At 43.7% G+C, this 20,075-nt stretch overlaps 1 protein-coding gene across 1 annotated transcript in view; it reads left to right on the top strand.

Moving 5' to 3' along the window:
- STPG1 (sperm tail PG-rich repeat containing 1) overlaps positions 1–20,075 on the top strand; it is a 50,983-nt gene that overhangs the window by 10,310 nt on the left and 20,598 nt on the right. Inside the window, exons 4-5 of the mRNA XM_065889763.1 lie at positions 7,609–7,727; positions 16,955–17,056. Coding sequence (XP_065745835.1) covers positions 7,609–7,727; positions 16,955–17,056 — 221 coding nt within the window. The remainder of the gene's footprint in view (positions 1–7,608; positions 7,728–16,954; positions 17,057–20,075) is intronic.

Here is a 20,075-nt window from a genome sequence, read left to right as displayed (position 1 = left end):
GAGCTCCTGACATATGTTCATTTTAGTACATAAGAGCAAATTTTAGGGGGATATAGTAAATCCTGGGTTATACCCACAAGGCCACTCTTAAGTATATCAGATAGATTGCTTTGGTCATTCTCCCACTGCCTCTAGGGTGATGATTGGGAAGAAACTATGAGAAGAAAGGATGGTGGTGGGGGGGAAAAGGAGGAAGAGATCTTACTTTATTTCCTAAAACTTAACCCAAGCCCCCATTCTGCCAGGTTGTTGGAAAGTTAAACTCCAGCCATTACTGGCACAAATGCTATTCCTCCTTATTTCAAGTTTTGGACCTTTCTTAGTAGAAAAAGGTGATGTGACGATGGGAGTCTGGGTGAGGGAGGGGAGAGGTACTCAGATCATGGGTCATCCATCCAGACAGGTGAGAGCTCCACTGTCTCAGCCCATGTATTCCTTTGGTTTTGTTAGTATGCACTAATCCGGGACTACCTCTGGGCTTGGGGAATCATTGCTGAGGCTGGAAACTTCGTTCCAAGATCCTCACTCACTCCACTGCTTTTTCTTTTAGGGGTATTACCACCTCCCTGGTGAGCCTCTAGAGTCCCTGCTGCTCTCAAACCCACAGCTGGACCTCTCTTTCTTCCTCCCACCTTTTGATTTAGTGCTCTCTCTTTTTCTTTAATACTTTTAAATTGAAGATTAATATATATTCAGAAAACAAATCATAATTGTACAGCTTAATGAATATTCACGAAGAAACCACCACCTATGGAATCACTTCTCAGACCCCGCGGTAAACACCAGCATCCCAGCAGCCCTTGTCTTGTCCCTTCCTGGGCATTATCCCCCTTCTCTGCAAATGTAAACACTACGGCTATCCTGACTTCTAATATCATTAATTACTTTAGTCTGTTTTGAACTTTATATAAATTGGAATCATACAATATGAACTCTTTTCTCTCAGGCTTATTTATCTCATGTTTGAGAGATTTAACTTCATGTTTCATGTATCAGTGATTAGTTCATTTTCATTGCCGTAAAATGGCATAGCATTCTTTGTTCTAATGTACCACAATTAGTTTATCCATTATACTATTGCAGGACATCTGGATTGTTTCCTGTCTTGAGGCACTATGACTAAAAGCTTTTATGACTATTCTTGTTCATGTCTTTTGGGACATGTATGTATACATTCCTTGGGTCTATACCTAGGAGAATTGCTGGGTCACAGAGTGTGTTTATGATCAGCTCAGTTGATACCACTAGTTCTCCAAAGTGAGCGTGCCAATTTTACTTACTTACAAGCAATGTATGATCATCCCAGTTGCTCTACATCCTCACCAGCACTTTTAGCTCATCAGGGTTTTAATTTGCATCGTCCTTTGATCAAAAAGATTGAGCACTTTTTCATGTGTTGGCTGACTTTTAGGATATTCTCTTTGGAGAAGTGACTGTTCCCGTTTTTTACCCATTTTTTCTATTGGGTTTTTCTTTTCTTGGGAGTTCTTGAAAACATTCTAGAAATGTATCCGTTCGTTGGCTATAGGTAAAGTAAATATCTTCCCTCCGTCTGTGACTTTCCTTTACATTCTCTTAATGGTGTGCTAATGAAGAGAAGCTCTTGATTTTACTATAGGCCATTTTATCAATATTTTCCCTTATAGTTAGTGTGTAATGTCTGTCCTATTTAAGAAATCTTTGCCTATCCCAAAATAATTTCTTCTAATAACTGTATTATTTTACCTTTCACGTCTAGACCTACGATTCACTTGGAATTGTTTGTGTGTATGGTATGAAGACGTCCAAATCTATTGTTTTCAGTATGTATATCCAATTGCCCAGCACCATTTATTGAAAGAGCGTTCTTTTTCTGCTACTCCGCAGTGCTATCATAGTTGTAAATCATGTCTATGTATATGCAGGTCTGCTTCCGGATTCTTTATGCTGTTCAAATACCACCTTTAATTACTGTAACTCTATAACAAGTTTTTTTCTTGTCTAGTATAAGTCCTTCAGCTATGTACTATGTTTATCTTGGCTACTCTTGGCCACACTGAATTTCCGTATAAATTTTAGAATCATCACATTAATGTCCTAAAAAAAATCTTTACTGTCATTTTGATTTGGATTGCATTGATTCTAGACATCAAGTTGGGGATAATTTACATCTTTACAATATCGAGTTCTCCAATCCATGTGTATCCTTTCTTTTATTTTCTTAAATTTTTCTCAATAATGTTTTATAGTTTTCTATGTAGAGGCCTTGCATATCTTCTATATATCTATTCTAGGCATTTGATTTTTATGCTGTTGTAAATGGTACTATTTTTATTTCATTTTCTAATTGTTTGCTGCTGGCATAGAAATAAAATTAATTGATTTTTGTATATTAACATTGCTAAATTCAGTTATTACCTCTAATAGGTTATCTATAGATGCTTCTGAAATTTCTCCATATACAATCTTGTCTATGAATAATGACAGCTTTATTTCCTTCCTTTCTGATCTATGTATTTTTATTTATTTTTCTTGGCCTTTGTACAGGTTAGAGTTCTTCAGTACAATGTTGAACAGAAGTATGAAAGCCGTCAACCTGGTTTTGTTCTCTATCTCAAGAGAAAGCTTTCAGTAACATGTTTGGTGTAGGCTTTTGTGATAGATACCTTTTATCAGATTAAGGAAATTTGCTTCTATTTCTAGTTTGCTAGGGTTTTCTTTTAATCATAAAAGAACACTGAATTTTACAAAGTGCTTTCTCCATCTACTAAACAGACACTTTACCAAAAAAAAAAAAAAAAAGATAAACAGGTAGTAAATAGCATATGAAGAGATGCTCAACATCATTAGTCACTAGAGATATGCAAATTAAAGTCACAATGAGATACCACTACACATCTAATGGGATGGCTGGAATTAAAAAGACTGCCCAGGGCTTCCCTGGTGGCATAGTGGTTGAGAGTCTGCCTGCCAATGCAGGGGACACGGGTTCGTGCCCCGGTCCGGGAAGATCCCACATGCCGCAGAGCGGCTGGGCCCGTGAGCCATGGCCGCTGAGCCTGCGCGTCCGGAGCCTGTGCTCCGCAACGGGAGAGGCCACAACAGTGAGAGGCCCGCGTACCGCAAAAAAAAAAAAAAAAAAAAAAAAAAAGACTGCCCATGGGACTTCCCTGGTGGCGCAGTGGTTAAGAATCTGCCTGCCAATGCAGGGGACATGGGTTCGAGCCCTGGTCCGGGAAGATCCCACATGCCGTGGAGCAACTAAGCCCGTGCGCCACAACTACTGAGCCTGTGCTCTAGAGCCCGCAAGCCACAACTATTGAGCCTATGAGCCACTACTACTGAAGCCCGTGCACCGAGAGCCCGTGCTCCGCAAAAAGAGAAACCACTGCAATGAGAAGCCCGCGCGCTGCCACGAAGAGTAGCCCCTGCTCGCCGCAACTAGAGAAAGCCCGCGTGCAGCAACAAAGACCCAACACGGCCAAAAATAAATAAATTATTTTTTTAAAAAAAGACTGCCCATTGTTGTTGAGGATGGGAAGTAACAGTAAGTCTCACACACTAATAGTGGAGATACACAAAGATACCACAACTTTGGAGAAGGGTTTGGAAGTTTCTCGAAAAAGTTAAAGTATGATCCAGCCATTCCTCTCCTAGGTATCTACCCAAGAGAAATGAAAACTTATGTCCATTTTAAGACTTGGGATTGAATGTTGTTAATAGCTTTACTTGTAATACTTCCAATCTAGAAACAATTCAAATTTTCATCAACAATGGATAAAAAATTGTCACATTTCTATACAATGGAATGCCACTCAGCAATAAAAAACAATGAAGTATTGATACTTGAACAACATGGATGAATCTCAAAATAACTGTGCTCAGTGAAAGAAACCAGACAAAAAAGAGTACATATTGTATGACTCCGTTCTGCCTCTATTGACATGACCATATAGTTTTTCTTTTTTAGTTTGTCAATATGGTGAATTACATTGATTGTCAAATGTTAACCTATCTTTGGATCACCGGGATAAACCTCATTTCATCTTGTTGTGTTATCTTTTTTATATATTGTTGAGTTTAATTTGCTAACATTTTTATAAGAATTTCTGCGTGTATATTTATGAGGGTTAATGATCTATAGTGATTCCCTCTCACCTTCTGTAATGACTCTGTCTGGCTTTGGTAACACGGTAGTAACTGGCCTCATAGAATGATTTGGGAAATGTCTTTTTCTCTTCAGTTTTCTAGGATAGATTGTATAGAATTGATAGGTGGAGTGTTCTATAAATGTCAGTTAGGTCAAGTTAGGTAATAGTATTGTTCAAGTCGTGTATGTCTATTGATCTTCTATCTACTTGGTTAAATTATTGAGGGAGGGATTTTGAAATCTCTGACAATTTTTGTGGAATCTTCTATTTCTTCGTGCAGTTCTATCCGTTTTTATTACCTGTATTTTGAATTTCTTGTTATTGAGTATATCAGTGCTTAGAATTGTTATATTCTCTTGAGGAATTGGCTGCTTTATCATTATGAAATTACCTTCTTTATTGCAGGTAATATTTTTTGCTCTGCAATCTGCTCTGTCTGATATTAATACCTGGCTTTCTTTTGATAGCATAGTGTATCTTTTCCCCATACTTTTACTTTTAACCTGTTCCTGGGTTTATATTGAGTATATTTCTTGTAGACATCATGTAGTTAGGTCTTTCTTTTCTATCCAATCCAACCATCTCTGTCTTGTAATTGGGATGTTTAGACTATTTAAATTAAATGTGATTATTGGTGTGTGAGTTTAAGCCTACCATCTATCTATTTGCTTTCTATTTGTCCCATCTGTTCTTTATTTACATTTTCTGGATTCTTTTGTATTGAATATTTTTGTGTTTCTATTTTGTCTACTTTGTTGGCGTTTTAGGAATAACTCTTTGCAGTGTTTTCTTCGTGGTTGCTTTAGAGCAAGGGTTGGCAAACTTTGGCCCTTGGGCCTAATCTGACCTGTTGCCTGTTTCTATAAATAAAATTTTATTGGAACATAGTTACCTCTATTTGTTTATGTGTTGTCTGTGGCTCCTTCACTCTATAATGGCAGAGCTGAATGGTTGCAACAGAGACAATATAGCCTGCAAAACCTTAAATATTTACTATCTGGCCCTTTATAGAACAAGTTTGCTGATCTGTACTACAGAGTTTATAATATACATCTTTAATTTTATCACATTCTACCATCAAGTGATATTATTATACTTCACATATAGTAGAAGAACCTTACAACTGTATATTTTTATTTTTTCTTTCCTTGCCTTTGCACTGTTGCTGTCAAACATCTTACTTCTACATACGTTATAAATGCCACAATAGAGTTATTATTTTTGCTTTAAATAGTCAGTTATTTAAAAAATGATTTAACTTTTATGTTTATATCTAAATGCATCAATTTATACTCAGGGTTCTACATTTTACATTTACCTACATATTTACTAGTTCCAGAGCTCTTCATTCCTTTAGGTAGATCCAGATTTCCAACCGGTATCATTTTTCTCTTGCCTGAAGGACTCCCTCCATTTCTTGTAGTTCCAGGTTACTGGTGATTAATTCTTTTAGTTTTTGTATATCTTCAAAAGTCTTTATCTTGCTTTCATCTTTGAGAGATATTTTTACAGGGTACAGGATTCTAGGCCGATAGTTTTTCCCTTCCGGTACCTTAACAGACGTTGTTTCTGATGGTCATCTGCTGTTATATTTATTGCTTTGTGTGTCTTTTTTTCTCTGCCTGATTTTATGACTTCCTATCACTTTAAAAAGGCAGTTTGATGGGGACTTCCCTTGGCAGTCCAGTGGTTAGGACTCTGTGCTTCCACTGCAGGGGGCACGGGTTCGATCTCTGGTCAGGGAACTGGGATCCCCACATGCTACAGTGGTGAGGCCAAAAACTTTTAAAAAATAAATTAAAAGTAAAAAAACAGAAAGCAATTTGATTATTATGTGCCTTGGTGGAGTTAAATTCCTGTTTTCATGTGCTTGAGTTTCACTGCCTTTCTTTGATCTGCAGGTTTATGTTTTTTTAAATCAAATCTGGAAAATTCCAGCCATTTTTTTCTTGAAAGATGTTTTTCTATTTCCTCTCTCCCACCTCTCTTCTTTGGAACGTATATTAGGTTCCTTGAAGTTTTCACAAAGCTCACTGATACTCTGTATTTTTTAGTCCTTTTTCTCTCTGTGTTTTGAATGGTTTGTATTTCAATGTCTTCAAGTTCACTAGTCTTTTTTCTGCAGTGTCTAGTGTATTTTTAATCTCAGGCTTTTTAGTTTTCATCTGTAGAAGTTTGATTTGGATCTTCTTTATATCTTCCATGCACCTACTTAATAAGTTCAATCTTTTTTCCAGCTTCTTGAACATATCAAATGCAATTATTATTGTAATGTAATGTTCTTGTATTCTATCATCTATATCATTTCTGAGTTGGATTTGATCGATTGTTTATTTTCTCCTCATTGTGAATTGTATTTTTTCCCTTCTTTGTATGCCCATTAATTTTTTATCGAATGCCAGTTATTTTTACCTGTTGGGTGCTGTATATTTTAGTAGTCCTATGAATTCTTGTGCTTTGTTCTGGGATGCAGTTAAGTTACTTGGGAAGTTTGATCTTTTCAAGTCTTGCTTTTAAGCTTTGTTAGCTGGAACCAGAGAAGCATTTAGCCTGGGGGTAATTTTACCCTATTTCTGAGGCGAAACCCTTCTGCATATTCTCCTTGTGTCCCATGAATTATGAGGTTTTCCACTCTGACTTGTGGGAACGGGAGCTATTCCTGTTCCCAGTGTTCAGATATTGCTTACCCTAACTTTTTCAGGTGAATCTTTCCCCAGCCTTGGGGAGTTTTCTCACATGCCTGGGCTGATTGATACTCAGGAAACTACTTGAGGGGAACCTAGTGCACATCTCCGGAACTCTTTCTCTGTATAGCTCTCTTTGCTCTGGTTCTCTGCACCATTCACTGGAAGGAATGTAAAAGGGGGAGTTTGTATATCATTTATACATCACAACCCAGACATATAAAGTTTTAACTTGATTTTCTAGAAATGATCCTTCTGCTTTTTCACCCCAAGTCTGCTCAGAAACCTAAACTTACACTGTGTTGCACTGTGTCCTGAAGAATGAGAGCGAGCCCCACTCTGCTCTGGGATTCCCTGACCTCTCTGTATCTTTACGGTGCTTCGCTGATCTGTGATTCTGGGCTGAGGATGAGTGAGGACTCTTGCTCTGTCCCCCTGCCTGGCTCTCTTCCAAGGCTGCTCCAAATGGTTTTGTGTCCCCTTCCTCCTTGGCAAGAACGCCTTTCCTGTCGGATCCTTCCTCTTCCCTTGATAATATGCTTCAGCTGTGTGACCAAGTCTCACTAGTTTAAGAGCTGGAGGTGCTTGGGAAGGTGGGGTGGACGGCGGGGCGGGAACCAATAAATTACCAAGAGGGTCTTTAAAAAAAAACAACCCAGTTTCATGTTTATCTCTTGTCAAAAGGCAAGTTTCTCTTTTTATTCCATTTAAAATAAAATGTTAACAGCTCTCTGTTTTGTGCATTCGTCAGTTCTGTGTTTTGTGCTATTTTTTATTCTATTTTTGTCGTTTAGGTTTTACTGCTGTGTATCCAACACAATCCTCCATTCCTTTAAAATATCAGCCTTCCAGAATTCCAGAATCAGAAAAAAAAGGATTTAATAGTCAAGCCAAGAGGTTTTACCATAAAAAGGTAATGGCGCGCCTCTCGGCGTTTTCGTTAAAATCAAATGTAGTAGTTGTTTGTATCAGTTTAGCCTGTGGTATGTTTTGTGTCGAAAAGTAACACATTAAATGAGTTTTTAAAACCGTGGGGAAAAAAGAAAAAAGGTAATGGCGTTGTCTTAGAGATGCTTTACTTTTAGTCTGGATTTTAGCCTTAGGGGACAGGCACGCGAGTCTGGCTGGTGCGTCTCTCTCTGTGACCAGTAGAGGGCAGTGTCATCCAAGGAGCTGCAGCACCCTCTCCAGCTGTGCGCTCTGACTGGGCTGTAGGAATGAGCTGGAAAGATATTAAATCCAGTGGAAAACATGTCTGGACTTATGGGGCCACACTGAAACCAAACATTTTTTCACAAGAAATGTATTTTAAAAATTACTATAAAAATCAAAAATGCAAAAATCCCAGACGTATGAAGTAAAAGATAAAAATTCTTTCCTCCCCCCCTCCCCCCAGCCTCACTCAAAACATGACAGGAAGAACAAGACTTTCTTCAAATAACATAAAAGGAAAAATAAACGAGTCTAATAAACGTAAAATTACCTTTGTGATGACACCCCCGTCTTTTTTAAGCTTCCTTTGACAATGTGTTAGAACTGTTCCTGCATTTCCCCCTTCCTTACCCTCTTCCCCAAATATCTGTGTCTCTTTTTCTCTTTGATCTGGAACGTTCTGCTTCGGTCCTGGTGGGTCCTCACCTAACTTCTGTAATTTCACCGGCTGACAGCCCAGGTCTGATGTTCTCCCCTCTCACCAGCAGGGGACGGAAGCAACTCGCAGACGCAAGAGTCTTTTAACATCTTCATTCCTTTATTCGTTTAACTAGGACCTTTAGAATAACATTCTTTTGGAGGAGTCATCATGTCAGTTACCTTTTGCTGCATTCTAAAAATGTTTTTCATCCTACCCCCTCGCCAAGATGGCGAGAGGGGATGGGGAGATCTGGGTCCTGAACCCAGGTGAGTCCTCGGCAAGCCCCTGTGCCCCTTGGCCTGTTTCTTCCTTTGTAAACAAGAGCGCTGAGCTAGAGAATGTTTAAGTTCCCTCCACTTCTGATATTTTAGGATTCCGAGAAAGCAAATAGTAAAGAATATAGTGTGTGTGTACACACACACAAATATTTTTAATTACTTGCAGGTTTTCTCCAACGGTGATAAATAAGCTATCCGCTCAGGTGTTTCCTCTCTATGTTTTAACTGTCCATCTGTCTCTCTGTCTGTTTTTTGTCTGGTTTTCCATTTGTCAATTTACCGACAGTATACTGTCCATCTCTCAGATATCTGCAGCCGACCTCCAATAAAAATAATGACAGCCACCATTTACCAATCCCTACTATGCGTGAAACCAGTTTTAGACCATATTTCTAATCCTCTGAACAATGCTAAGAGGAAGGGTTTATACCTTAATTTAACAGAAGAGGAAACCCGGGCTTAGGGAAGTTAAATGACTGACCCACCCGAGGTCTCACAATGCAGGGTTTGACACATAAGAGGCCCCACATGAATATCTGCTGAATCAACGTTGAAAGAATTAGACCTCAAACCCAGGCCCACCTCACTCCTAAGCCTCATGCTCTGTCCACACATGGCACCACACCTCCCTCTGTGGCCCGCAAAGCCATCAAGTCCATCTATGAAAGTCAGCGCGTGCGTTTCTGAAAATGCCTCCGCCAAACAGACGAAACTCAAGATAGGGGAAGATGTCGTGTGTGTAGACCCCATTCTACATGATCATGTTCTGAAGACTCAAATCCAGAAACTGAATGGTCTGGCTTTTAAAGTCTGCATTTTAAACGACTATTACTTTTCAGAAATTTTTCTGCTGAAGGAACCAAGGTGGTAGCCAGCCAAAGCTATAGGCAGCATCCGATATAGAGAGAAATAGCTCAGAAATTTGATTAGTACTTTTCAAACGTGGTTGCGTTGGTTTGACGATGTGAAAACGTTCATCTAAGCATTTGAAAGCATTTTGTAAATAAGTATGGAATTTTTTAGAAAGGGCATGGGATCCATAAACCCTGGCCCCTGGGTTATTATTTTTGCTTTAAATAGTCAATTATTTAAAAAATGATTTAAATTTTATGTTTATATCTAAATGCATCAATTTAGATGCATTTTTAGATATAAAATTTTATGTTTATATCTAAATGCATCAATTTATACTCAAGGTTCTACATTTTACATTTACCTACGTATTTACTAGTTCCAGAGCTCTTCATTCCTTTATGTAGATCCAGATTTCCAACCGGTATCATTTTTCTCTTGCCTGAAGGACTCCCTCCATTTCTTCTTCTGCTCTGTTACTAGCTGACCGGGTTTAGACTAATCACTTGACTTTTCCGGGCTTCAGTTTCCTCATCTGAAATGTACAATTTGGATTATTATACTTTTTTAGGTTCTTCAAGCTATAAAAACAGGAAGAACATGTCTTATTGCCTGCTCATTATTCTCATTCTTCCTGAGAGAAATGGGCATTGAGAAGTTAAGAATTCTGTTTAACATCACCCAATAATTTAGTGAGGCAATACAGATTAAAAGCAGATTTTAAAACTCTGGTGTCTCACCACCCTTCTTATGACATTAATCGTACACACCCTGTGCCTCATCTCATGACTTGGTTGTGTCCTCACATTCGTTCTGTGACCCATCTAGCACACCTTTAACACAGAGAATCAGTGCCCTCTGAAATGTGCACTTACCTTATCAGTCTGACTTCGGAGAGAAACTTCAGGGCCTCATTGCCCGGCTCCCATTCCCCATGAGAATCTGACTGCTGCGTACGAGGAAACCTTCATTGGGCTCGGTGTCCGGGCTGCAATTTTGGCTGCTAGTAATGAAGTCTGCTTCCCTGAACACGTTACAGTTATGTACAGATGTGCTGCTGACACTGGGTGCATGAAGAGACATGCCTAATCTGGGACAGAGCACAGCCCAGCCACCCGAAGGACAGTTTCCTCCTCCACCTCCCGATTCTGTCCCCATGCCACCCTGGATTGTGGTCACTATTTCCCAAGCTGTGTAACACTAAGGACACTCCCTTAAAGTCTTTGCATCTCTGTTTCCTCATCGTAAAAATAAGGATGTTATAATAGGTAGGCCCTTGCCAGGGATGACTATTCCATGATCCTAAACCTGATTAATCCCTTCCAGGCACACAGGAAGGGATACTGGTAGGATACAGACACCCTTTCCTCTAGATGCACAATTTTTAAATACATGTTAATTTCAGACATAGCCTGACAGCAAATCCACCCTCCCCAGCGGTAAGCAGGACAGTGTTTAATTTGTGGTGAAATTGTACAAAGTTAATACGGTTCACTTACTGCCTTGATAAGGCACCAGACCAGGGATATTTTTTAATGAATTTTTTAATGTCAGAGCTTTTTCAATGAAAGGAAGTTCAGTCTGCAGAGACCGCCACCTTCAGGGGGATAATTTCCCCACATGTGCACTCAGCTGCGTGTTTGAACCACAGTGGGGTCTGCCCGACCTTCCTGCTCTAGAAGCCTGACCACTTCCATATCAGTCACCAGCACCCCTTCCTCAGGGGTCTGCAGGACATGCTGGTGGAAATCGCAAACACCTGGCTGGCACAGTGTGCCAGGCTCCCCTTGAAGATGTTGCCTTTAAGAACTCATTTAATCCCCATAATCGATTGCCCTGGGAGCTAAGTCCCGTTATCCCCACTTTTCAGATAATGACTCTGGGACAAAAAGAGGGTTGAGTAAGTGGCACAGCCAGGGTCAGGCAGAGTGAGGACGACCCTGGCAGCAGCTCCAGGCTCCCACACTGTTTCCTCGCGTCTCCCGGGTGGAAGCCAGCACCCCTTCCCCTGAATGCGCGAGCACCTTCTGCTTGGCAGGGTGGCAATGGGCACGCGCATCTTGTCTCCACCCAGCCGGAACTCCTCGGGCAGCAGTCATTGTCCTTTCCAGACCCCCAAAGCCCCTCAAAAGTGGGTCGAATGAATGATCCCAACTCAAGTCTACGAGCCACGGGAACTTGTCCCACCCATCTTGCGTTGCTTTGCTGCGTCTCCTCCATCCCATTCCTAGAACATCTAAGCTGCCAACCGCCTGTATCCTGGTGCCCCAGCCCGGGCCCTGGCCCACAGCGGACTTCAGTGTGTGCTTGTTGAATTGAGTCTTGGCGCACATTCCACTCAGGGGATTTCAAAGGGCTGCTGATGAGCTGACACCAGCGTTAACAAAGAGGAGGGGTCGGCAAAAGAGGACCGCGGGTGCTCAGAGACGCTACTGACGTAAACTGATGCTTTGAAAATGCAGGTTTGGCTTCTCTTGTCTGACTGTGTTTCCAACCCAGCCAGGCCAGCGATGGGCAAAGACCTGGTCCCCATTTTCATCTGCCCAGGTGGCCAGTGTCCCTGGGCTTCCCCCACACCTGCTCTTCACCTGGGCCACTAAGAAACAATCTCCTCAAGAGAACTCATCCCACTTTTCCTGGTTGCTCCCTGAGGGCGCCCAGGGATCTTTCATTTCTGAGATCCCCATTGTGAACAAAAAAGTGTCATTTTCTTGCTTGAAGTACGCTCCCTGCCTCTCCCTTCTCCTCTGCTGTCAGAGGCCTGGAAACTTTGATGCCAGGCGTTAGTGTATGGAGTTGGGGCGGGGAGAGGGGAGAAAGCAGAAAGGAGGAAGGGCGTCTTACAAGGGGCACTTCTCAGGGTTGTAGACAGTTTGAACCAGAAGGGCTTCAGTGACCCCGAAATCCCTGGGCTCAGCAGAGGGGCCCCATCTGTGACAGCATCCCATGCTGAGGCCCGTCGGTGGAGCGGGTAAAGGGGACTTGCTGCTCGAAGCCACTGCCGATCGGGCCCCCTTCCCCTGAGTTCCTCATGGAGGCCCGGAGTGGGGTTGAAAACTACAGATCTCCACACCCGCACTTGCCTCTTTGCAGGTTCACAGATGAGAGGGCTGAGGCCCAGTGAGGAGACGTGCCCTGGGGGCAGACACTGGCCCATGCTATCACCACTTTGGCCACATCAGCCTGAGAAAAGGGTGGATGGATGCATTGTCCCGAGACCCTAAGACCAGAAGTATTTGTAAAAGGAAATTTTTCCCGCAGGAACTCCAAATTCCTGGGCACTTGTGCCAGTGGGTTAACCATAGGACAGGGCTCTGTTTCCACCTCAGGCGTGTCTTCCTCCTATAATATACCGCTAGCCCTTCCACAGACTCTTAGTTTTCATTCATCTCGTACACTCCTGAGAACCCCAGCTGGCCACCACCATAAGAGACCAAAGCAGAGCGGAACATCCCTGAAGAGTCAAAAGGCAGCTCTAGTGTTGTGGGCTTTGGCCAATGATCCAGCAGAGACCGCATTTTCCAACCTGGAAATGGGCTGACAAACCTGAAAGTCTTAATTGGACAGAATCTATGAAACCGGGACTAGAAAATCCAGGCTGTGTGCAGATGTGACCGGGTCCAGGTTGTGGACACTAGGCCCTGCCATACCCTAAGGAGCTGTCTGGGGTGAGGGGGTAAATGCCCTGCTCCCTCCTTCCCCTCCTCCTCATGACCTCTGTAAACCTATCCCAAGGTCAAGTGAATGTCAATCTGTGTCCCGCCCTTGGTACGTGTTGCCCATTTGGGACTTTAATCCTTCAAAAGAGCTCTCAAAGTGCATTTCCACCAAATGTTGCCCAGCAACATCAATCATCTCTTGCTCCATCCCACTCTGAGGGCCTTTAACCGCCGAGGGAAGGTCCTGGCTCCCTTGAGGCTGTTGTGGCAACTTGAGGACTGGTGATGATGAGGCCGGTGGGACGAGCATTGACTCATTCAGTTCTCACGTGCACAGAGGACAACGGGTGTAGCCCTGGCCCAGAGCTCCCCGTGGAACACACAACAGGCAGTCAGCAGAGCTCAAATGAATAGTTCTCTTCCCTTCTCCCTCCCCACACCCATTTTATTTGGTTGGTTTATTTGGTTTTTGCCTTCTGGGGTGGTCTCAGCCAAGAAGCCGAGGGCTGGCTGAGTTCACACCAGTTTCGACTTGGATTCTCGCTCTCTGGGAGATGCTGAGAGGCCAGAACTCATCAACCTCATGTAACATTAGTCACATGAGCTGTTATCTCAGAGGCCAAAGGCTGGACTTTTATTGCCCTCCCAGGGATCCATCCACCACCTCTAGCTTTTGCAGGAGAAAGCTTGAGCCCCCTACAGCTGGACCTTTCCCTCCAGGCAGCTTTGAAACTTACTTGGTGTGGAGTGCAGGTGGTGGTGTGCTGGTAAACCAGCTCTCTCCTCCACAAGGAAAGTTCTGATTTAGAGCATTGGCCAATCTCTGTGGTGTAAATACCGCCCCCAACCTGGTCAATTTCAAGCTACCACGAGCAACATTTCGGAGAATATTTAACAGTCGCCCTCTGGAGCCACCACTGGCAAGCCCCAGCATCCTGCTGCCTGGAGGACTCTTCTTGGATATTCATTAAGAGCGAATAGGCAGCATGCTCTCCCTCCAGGCTAAGAGGTGACAGTTCTCTTCCTACTTGTCCTGGACTCAAACCAGTTTGCAATGTGGCAGAATTAAAATGTGATTAAGGTCCAGTAGGGTTGCCAGATTTAGCAGATAAAAATACAGGATTCTTAATTTAGAATTTCAGATAAATAACAAACTACTTTAGTGTAAGTATATCCCAAATATTGATTGGGACCTACTTATACTAAAATAGCTTTTTGTTGTTTATCTGAAATTCACATTTAACTGGGCAGGGTGGGATGGAGCAGGCTTGTGTTTTATCTGGCAACCCTAGATCCTCAGACACATATAGGTGCCCAGAAAATTCTTGTGGGCTGATGCTGGTTTTGGGAGTGTGGCAGCAGACTGGGGGCTGGAGATGTCCAAGACTGTTTATTCTTTGAACCTAGAAGCGTCGCAGTTACACTTCCTGCTTCAGCTTTCCCTCACTGTAGGGACTCTGGAAGCTAATACGTGCCCGAAGTCATTTAGTGCAACATCTTCGATTTACACATGAGGAAACTGAGGTCTAGAGAGGTGACTAGATCAAGGTTACTTAGCTAGTAGCAGCACTGACGCTAGAATCCTAATTCAAAACTCAGCGGGATTGTTTTTCCTTTTATCCTGCACATTTTATCCTGCACTCGTCTGAGAGTTAGTTTGTCTTAGTGGTCAAGAGTCGACTGTCCTCACACTGCTTGGGTTCAAATTCTGGCTCTGTTACTTGCTGCGTGACCTTGGGCCCTGTCTTCTCATCTTTAAAATGAGGATTAAATGAGCTAGTGTGTATAAAGTACTCAGAACAGTGCCCGGCATGCAGTGACCATCAATAAACACATGCCATGGGCTTCCCTGGTGGCACAGTGGTTAAGAATCCGCCTGCCAATGCAGGGGACATGGGTTCGAGCCCTGGTCCGGGAAGATCCCGCATGCCGTGGAGCAACTAAACCTGTGTGCAACAACTACTGAGCCTGCGCTCTAGAGCCTGCGAGCCACAATTACTGAGCCCACATGCTGTAACTACTGAAGCCTGCGTGCCCAGAGCCCGTGCTCCACAACAAGAGAAACCACTGCAATGAGGAGCCCGCGCACTGCAACAAAGAGTAGCCCCCACTCACTGCAACTAGAGAAAGCCCGCACACAGCCACGAAGACCCAACGCAACCAAAAATAAATAAATTAAATAAATAAACTTAAAAAACAAACAAACAAAAAAAACATATGCCATTCCTGCAAACAACCCCCGAGAAAAACCTCTTTCTGTTCCTTCCTGTAGCACCTCAAATTGCACCCACATGCCAGGGCTCTTCTGGTCGGGCTGCATCTCCTGCATCTCCTGCCTCACTCTCCTGGTAGTCAGCTCCCCCTCTGTCCACCAGGGACCATAATCACCTACAAGGCAGGAATCAGCTCCCTTGCCTCCACCTGCAAGGCTCAAAGGCTCACTGCATTTAAAATTCAGCACAGATAAGAACCTGCTAATAGCCCTTATATTAAACCATAATCACACACTGCTTGGGCCACACTGGAGAGTCCTTGAAGGCCCTGATGGTGCCTTGAGCTCTCTCTCTGCTCTGAGGAAGGTAGTAGGGATGGTGGGGACAGGAGGAGCCTGGGTGGCAGGTCTTGGAGGTAGCAAGCTCTGGAGTCAGGCTGCCTGGGTTTAAATCTGCGCTTCACCATTTACTAGCTGTGGCCCCAACGTCTCCGGGCTTCGCTTTCCTTAAAATGGACCTGCTAATAGCCCCACTGCAAAAGGCTTGTGTACACCATCATGTAGCGCTGAATTCAGCTGCTGCCACTGACAGCAGTGGGACCTTGGGCAAGTTCATCTCTACGTGCCTCAGTGTCTCCATCTATAAAATGGGGGCATCCCTTTCTCACCGGGGGATTAAACGAGACAACCTTTGAAAAGCTCTTGGCACCAAGGAGGCACCCGGTAAACTCTCGAGACGGTGGGGCATCCTTATCATTTCATGTCACTTGCCTGGCCAACTTTTGTCAACATTTACTTCCCCCTGGTAACTAGCATGGGAAATGAGACCCAAGCCCCATTAACTGTGACGGCAGAAATGAGCTTAGAAATCAAGCTTTTGTTTGTTCCTCTCTACCGTACCCGCATCACTTAGGACTTGAGCCCCATGAACCCGCCTCTTTTTGTCTGAGAGTTAGAAATGGTCTTGTTTGGGATGAAGGTTGTTTTTGTTTCATTTTGCTTTATAAACAGAAACACTCCCTGGTTTCTCTTCTGAAAGGCTGGGGAGGAAGCTGAGTCAGGTGGGGTGTGGTGAACATGAAATCGGTCACCCTTCCCTCGCCGTGGGTTTGGTGAACCCAGTCAACACACACTGACACACACACTGCCACACACACACTGCACAGCCGCTGCCGCACTCAGGATTGCATTTTCTGCTCATATCTCTAATGGCACAAAGAAACAACAGCATTCTCCTGGAATGCAGTACAGCACAGTGGAAAGAGCAAGGGCCCTGGCGGGGTGCGGTCCCAGACCCGGGGTGGAATTCCAGCCCCAGCGCTTGCTAACTGAGATGGTGACTGGGCAGGTCAGGAATTGGTGGAGCCCGGCTGTCATCCACGAGGTGGCATCCCTGCCTGTCCCAGAGGGTTACAGTAAGGCTTAGTGTTAATGGATGTAAAACTTGCAGAAAAGCACCATGGAATTGAAAGTATCCCAATGACACTATGTTCTCTTCCCTGTCAGGATGATATCCCAGGTCCTGGGTTCTACAACGGCATTCACCAGTCGCCTGTGTTTGACAGTGTGTCGTTGTCTAAGAAAGGGACGTGTACTTTTCCCTCTGTGGTGAGAACCCCTTCCCTGAACATTAACTGCTCGGTACTTTCCTTCATTCATTGCATAATCATACATTGGACAACTGGTCCCTTCTCTCCAAAGGCCCATGGTTCTAATTAGGAGAGTAACTGCCTCCTCAAATTTCCTGCAGGTAAACTGGAGCCTATGTCTTTAAGGAATTTTTTTCCCCACTGCTAGCGTTGCCAGAGTGGGAAGAGAAGCTAGAAGAATATTCAGAACCTGATCATCCAAAACCAATTTTGTCAGTGTGGAATGGACTTACAGATGTTTTCTTGAGATTTTTAGGCAGACCAGGAAAAAAGTTATTATTAGACATCTTGCCCTAATAGGACTTTTTAACACTGCTTAATCTAATTGGGTTGTTCGAGTTACTGAGAAATCTGATGGGACCAAAAAGAAAACAGGCAGCAGGCAGGTAATTTAGTGATATTCCTCTCCTCCCCATTTCTCTCCTTTGTAAGATGTGGGTCTTTATTTCTCTCCTTTGTAAGATGTGGGTCTTTATCTTTGTGGAAGGCTACAACCGTCAAGTAGCTAAATGAAGTTCCAGTGTCTCTGACCAGACCTGGGCAAGGATAGTCTTTATTTGAACACCTATCAGTTGCCAAGAAAAATAGATATAACAAGGAGAAAGGGTCAAAGTAGGGTAAGACTAGCTGAGGGAGGAAAGTGAAAAAGAAAGCAAACCCAAACTCCAGCATTAACAAAACACATATGCCGTCTGTCCCTTTAAAACTTATAATAATCTCTTGCAAAAATGTATTACGATACCTGACACTGGAATTGATTTTTTTTAAAAAAAAAACCACACACAAAGAGACCATTTAAGACACACTGAATGCAGCCACTTATTGGAATTCAAGCTTGGCAGGGTTGAATACTCAAGGAGAAAACCGACTTTGGAGTTAACTCCTTATTAACAAAGACGTTGAGGGTGCACATGCCCCCAGTGAGTTCACAGAATAACCACGCCTCTACTTCTCCTTCTGTCCCAAGCCCTGTGAGTAAAGAGACTCCAAAGCGATCTGCAAAAGAAGTGCCATCTCCCAATGGCCTGGCACAGGAGACAGGACTTAAGACCCAATCTTGACTCAGCTGTGGGTTCTCGATGTGACCTCAAGCACGTCACCCTCTGTGTCCCAGTTGCCTCATCGAGTGGAGACTCCCTGGAGGCGATGGGCAAATTGACGTTGCAATGAGTAAAATAGACTTTGAAATTGCAGAGCATTAAAAACATGTTGAATGTTATGATTGTCACCACCTGAGTCACAAACAAGACTTCCTGCAGCACCTAGGTTTTCTCTCTGAGATGTTGCCAAATAATGGCACTGCCCATTCCTGCCTGGTGCCAGAGAAGGCACTGAATCAGAGCACACTATCAATTCCCTGCTAGGCTTTACATGTAGTAACTTTCCAAATGACGTGGCTGGGCCACCTGGAGAAGGGGTCCAAGGGAAGCTCTGTGTATGACAGGATCCTGTGTAAGACAGGATCTAATCAGGTCTTTAAAAAATTCAGACCAAACCCCAAAGAAGGCAGAAGGTGAGTTGTTTAGGCTCCCTCTCCCCGCTGTGATGGATATGGGGGTTTCTATTTCTGTTGGTAAACACATAAGTTCCTATATCCTTGGGAAGCGACCTTAAGGGGTTGGTGGAAGTCTGTCAGGAGATCCCCACATCTCGCCTCGTTCCTTCCCAAATCTGACGAGAATTTCATTGCTCCGCCCCTTCTTTTGCTGCCTTTCACATTCAGTGCCTCTTGTTTCCGGATCCCAATTCCCTGAGGGAATTAAAAGTAGTCCCCATCAGAGAAAGGTCTGCCTTACTGGAGCCAGTATGGCCAGCAGGAGCGTGTCTCTCTGGGTGAGGCTGACCAAAAGACTCTGTGGGTCAACACGCCTTAAAAACTTCCTGATGACTATTGGAGCAACAGCGCCCAGCCTTTTGAGAGGACCTGTCATCCGCCTAAATTCAAATCATCTGAAGAGCTTCACGACGGTATTCCAAAGCTTTGCTCCAGAATTATTCACGGGACGGACTAGGAAGTTAAATGGGGCAGGTGGGAGGAGGTGTCCATGGCCTTTCCGTATTTGTGTGGTGGCGGCAGCGGCTCTGGAAGAGCTGGACAGAGGTTCATAAATGCCAGCATGTGGCCAAATTGGAGACCGGAGGCCTGGCAATGAAAAGAAAGCCAAGGGGCGGGGAGGGTTGTTGAGTGACTGTCAACTTCAACTAGACTCAGACTAATTCTACCGCAATGCTTTATGAAACTTTGCCTCGAATAGGAATTTTTTCGTAGTTTTTCCCAAAGGGTATGTTAGTAGGTATCTTAAGCCAAAAGATTCTGTGATGGAGGAAGGTTGGGGAAGACTGTTTAAACAAAGCTAGACATGGGACTTCCCTGGTGGTCCAGTGGGTAAGACTCCGCACTCCCAATGCAGCGGGCCTGGGTTCAATCCCTGGTCCAGGAACTGGATCCCACGTGCATGCCGCAACTAAGAGCTTGCACACTGCAACTAAACATGCCACAACAAAGATCCTGCATGCTGCAACTAAGTCCCAGTGCAACTAAAATAAATAAATAAATAAATATTAAAAGAAAAAAAAACCCCAAAGCTATTGAGGTTTCTTTATTGCAGACCTTCCCAGAGCATTTACTACACCAGCGTGTGTTATGAATCTTCAAAATGGGAACACGGTGTGAAACTTCTCAAATTTATTTGACCCTGGAACTCTCCCCCTGCTGCCGCTACCACCAACACAACCTTATCTCACAGACCCGGAAGGCCGAGGAACACACTTTGGGAACTAGCGCTTTAGAAGAACACCCTCTGCCCACTCTGTTGGGTGACTCAGGATAGACACGCTACAAATGGCAGCACCAAGGAAGGTCTGACCTTGCCACCCTTCTTCTGTGGAAGTTAGAAGGAAAGAGCAGAGGTGCGTCCGCCCTGTCGGGCACAGCAGATTTCGGGTAGTGATTCTTCCAGAGCTAAAACCTCCCACAG

The sequence above is a fragment of the Phocoena phocoena genome, chromosome 1 (genome assembly GCF_963924675.1).
Source record: "Phocoena phocoena chromosome 1, mPhoPho1.1, whole genome shotgun sequence".
Lineage (NCBI taxonomy): Eukaryota > Metazoa > Chordata > Mammalia > Artiodactyla > Phocoenidae > Phocoena > Phocoena phocoena.
This window is presented reverse-complemented; position numbering and strand designations above follow the sequence as displayed.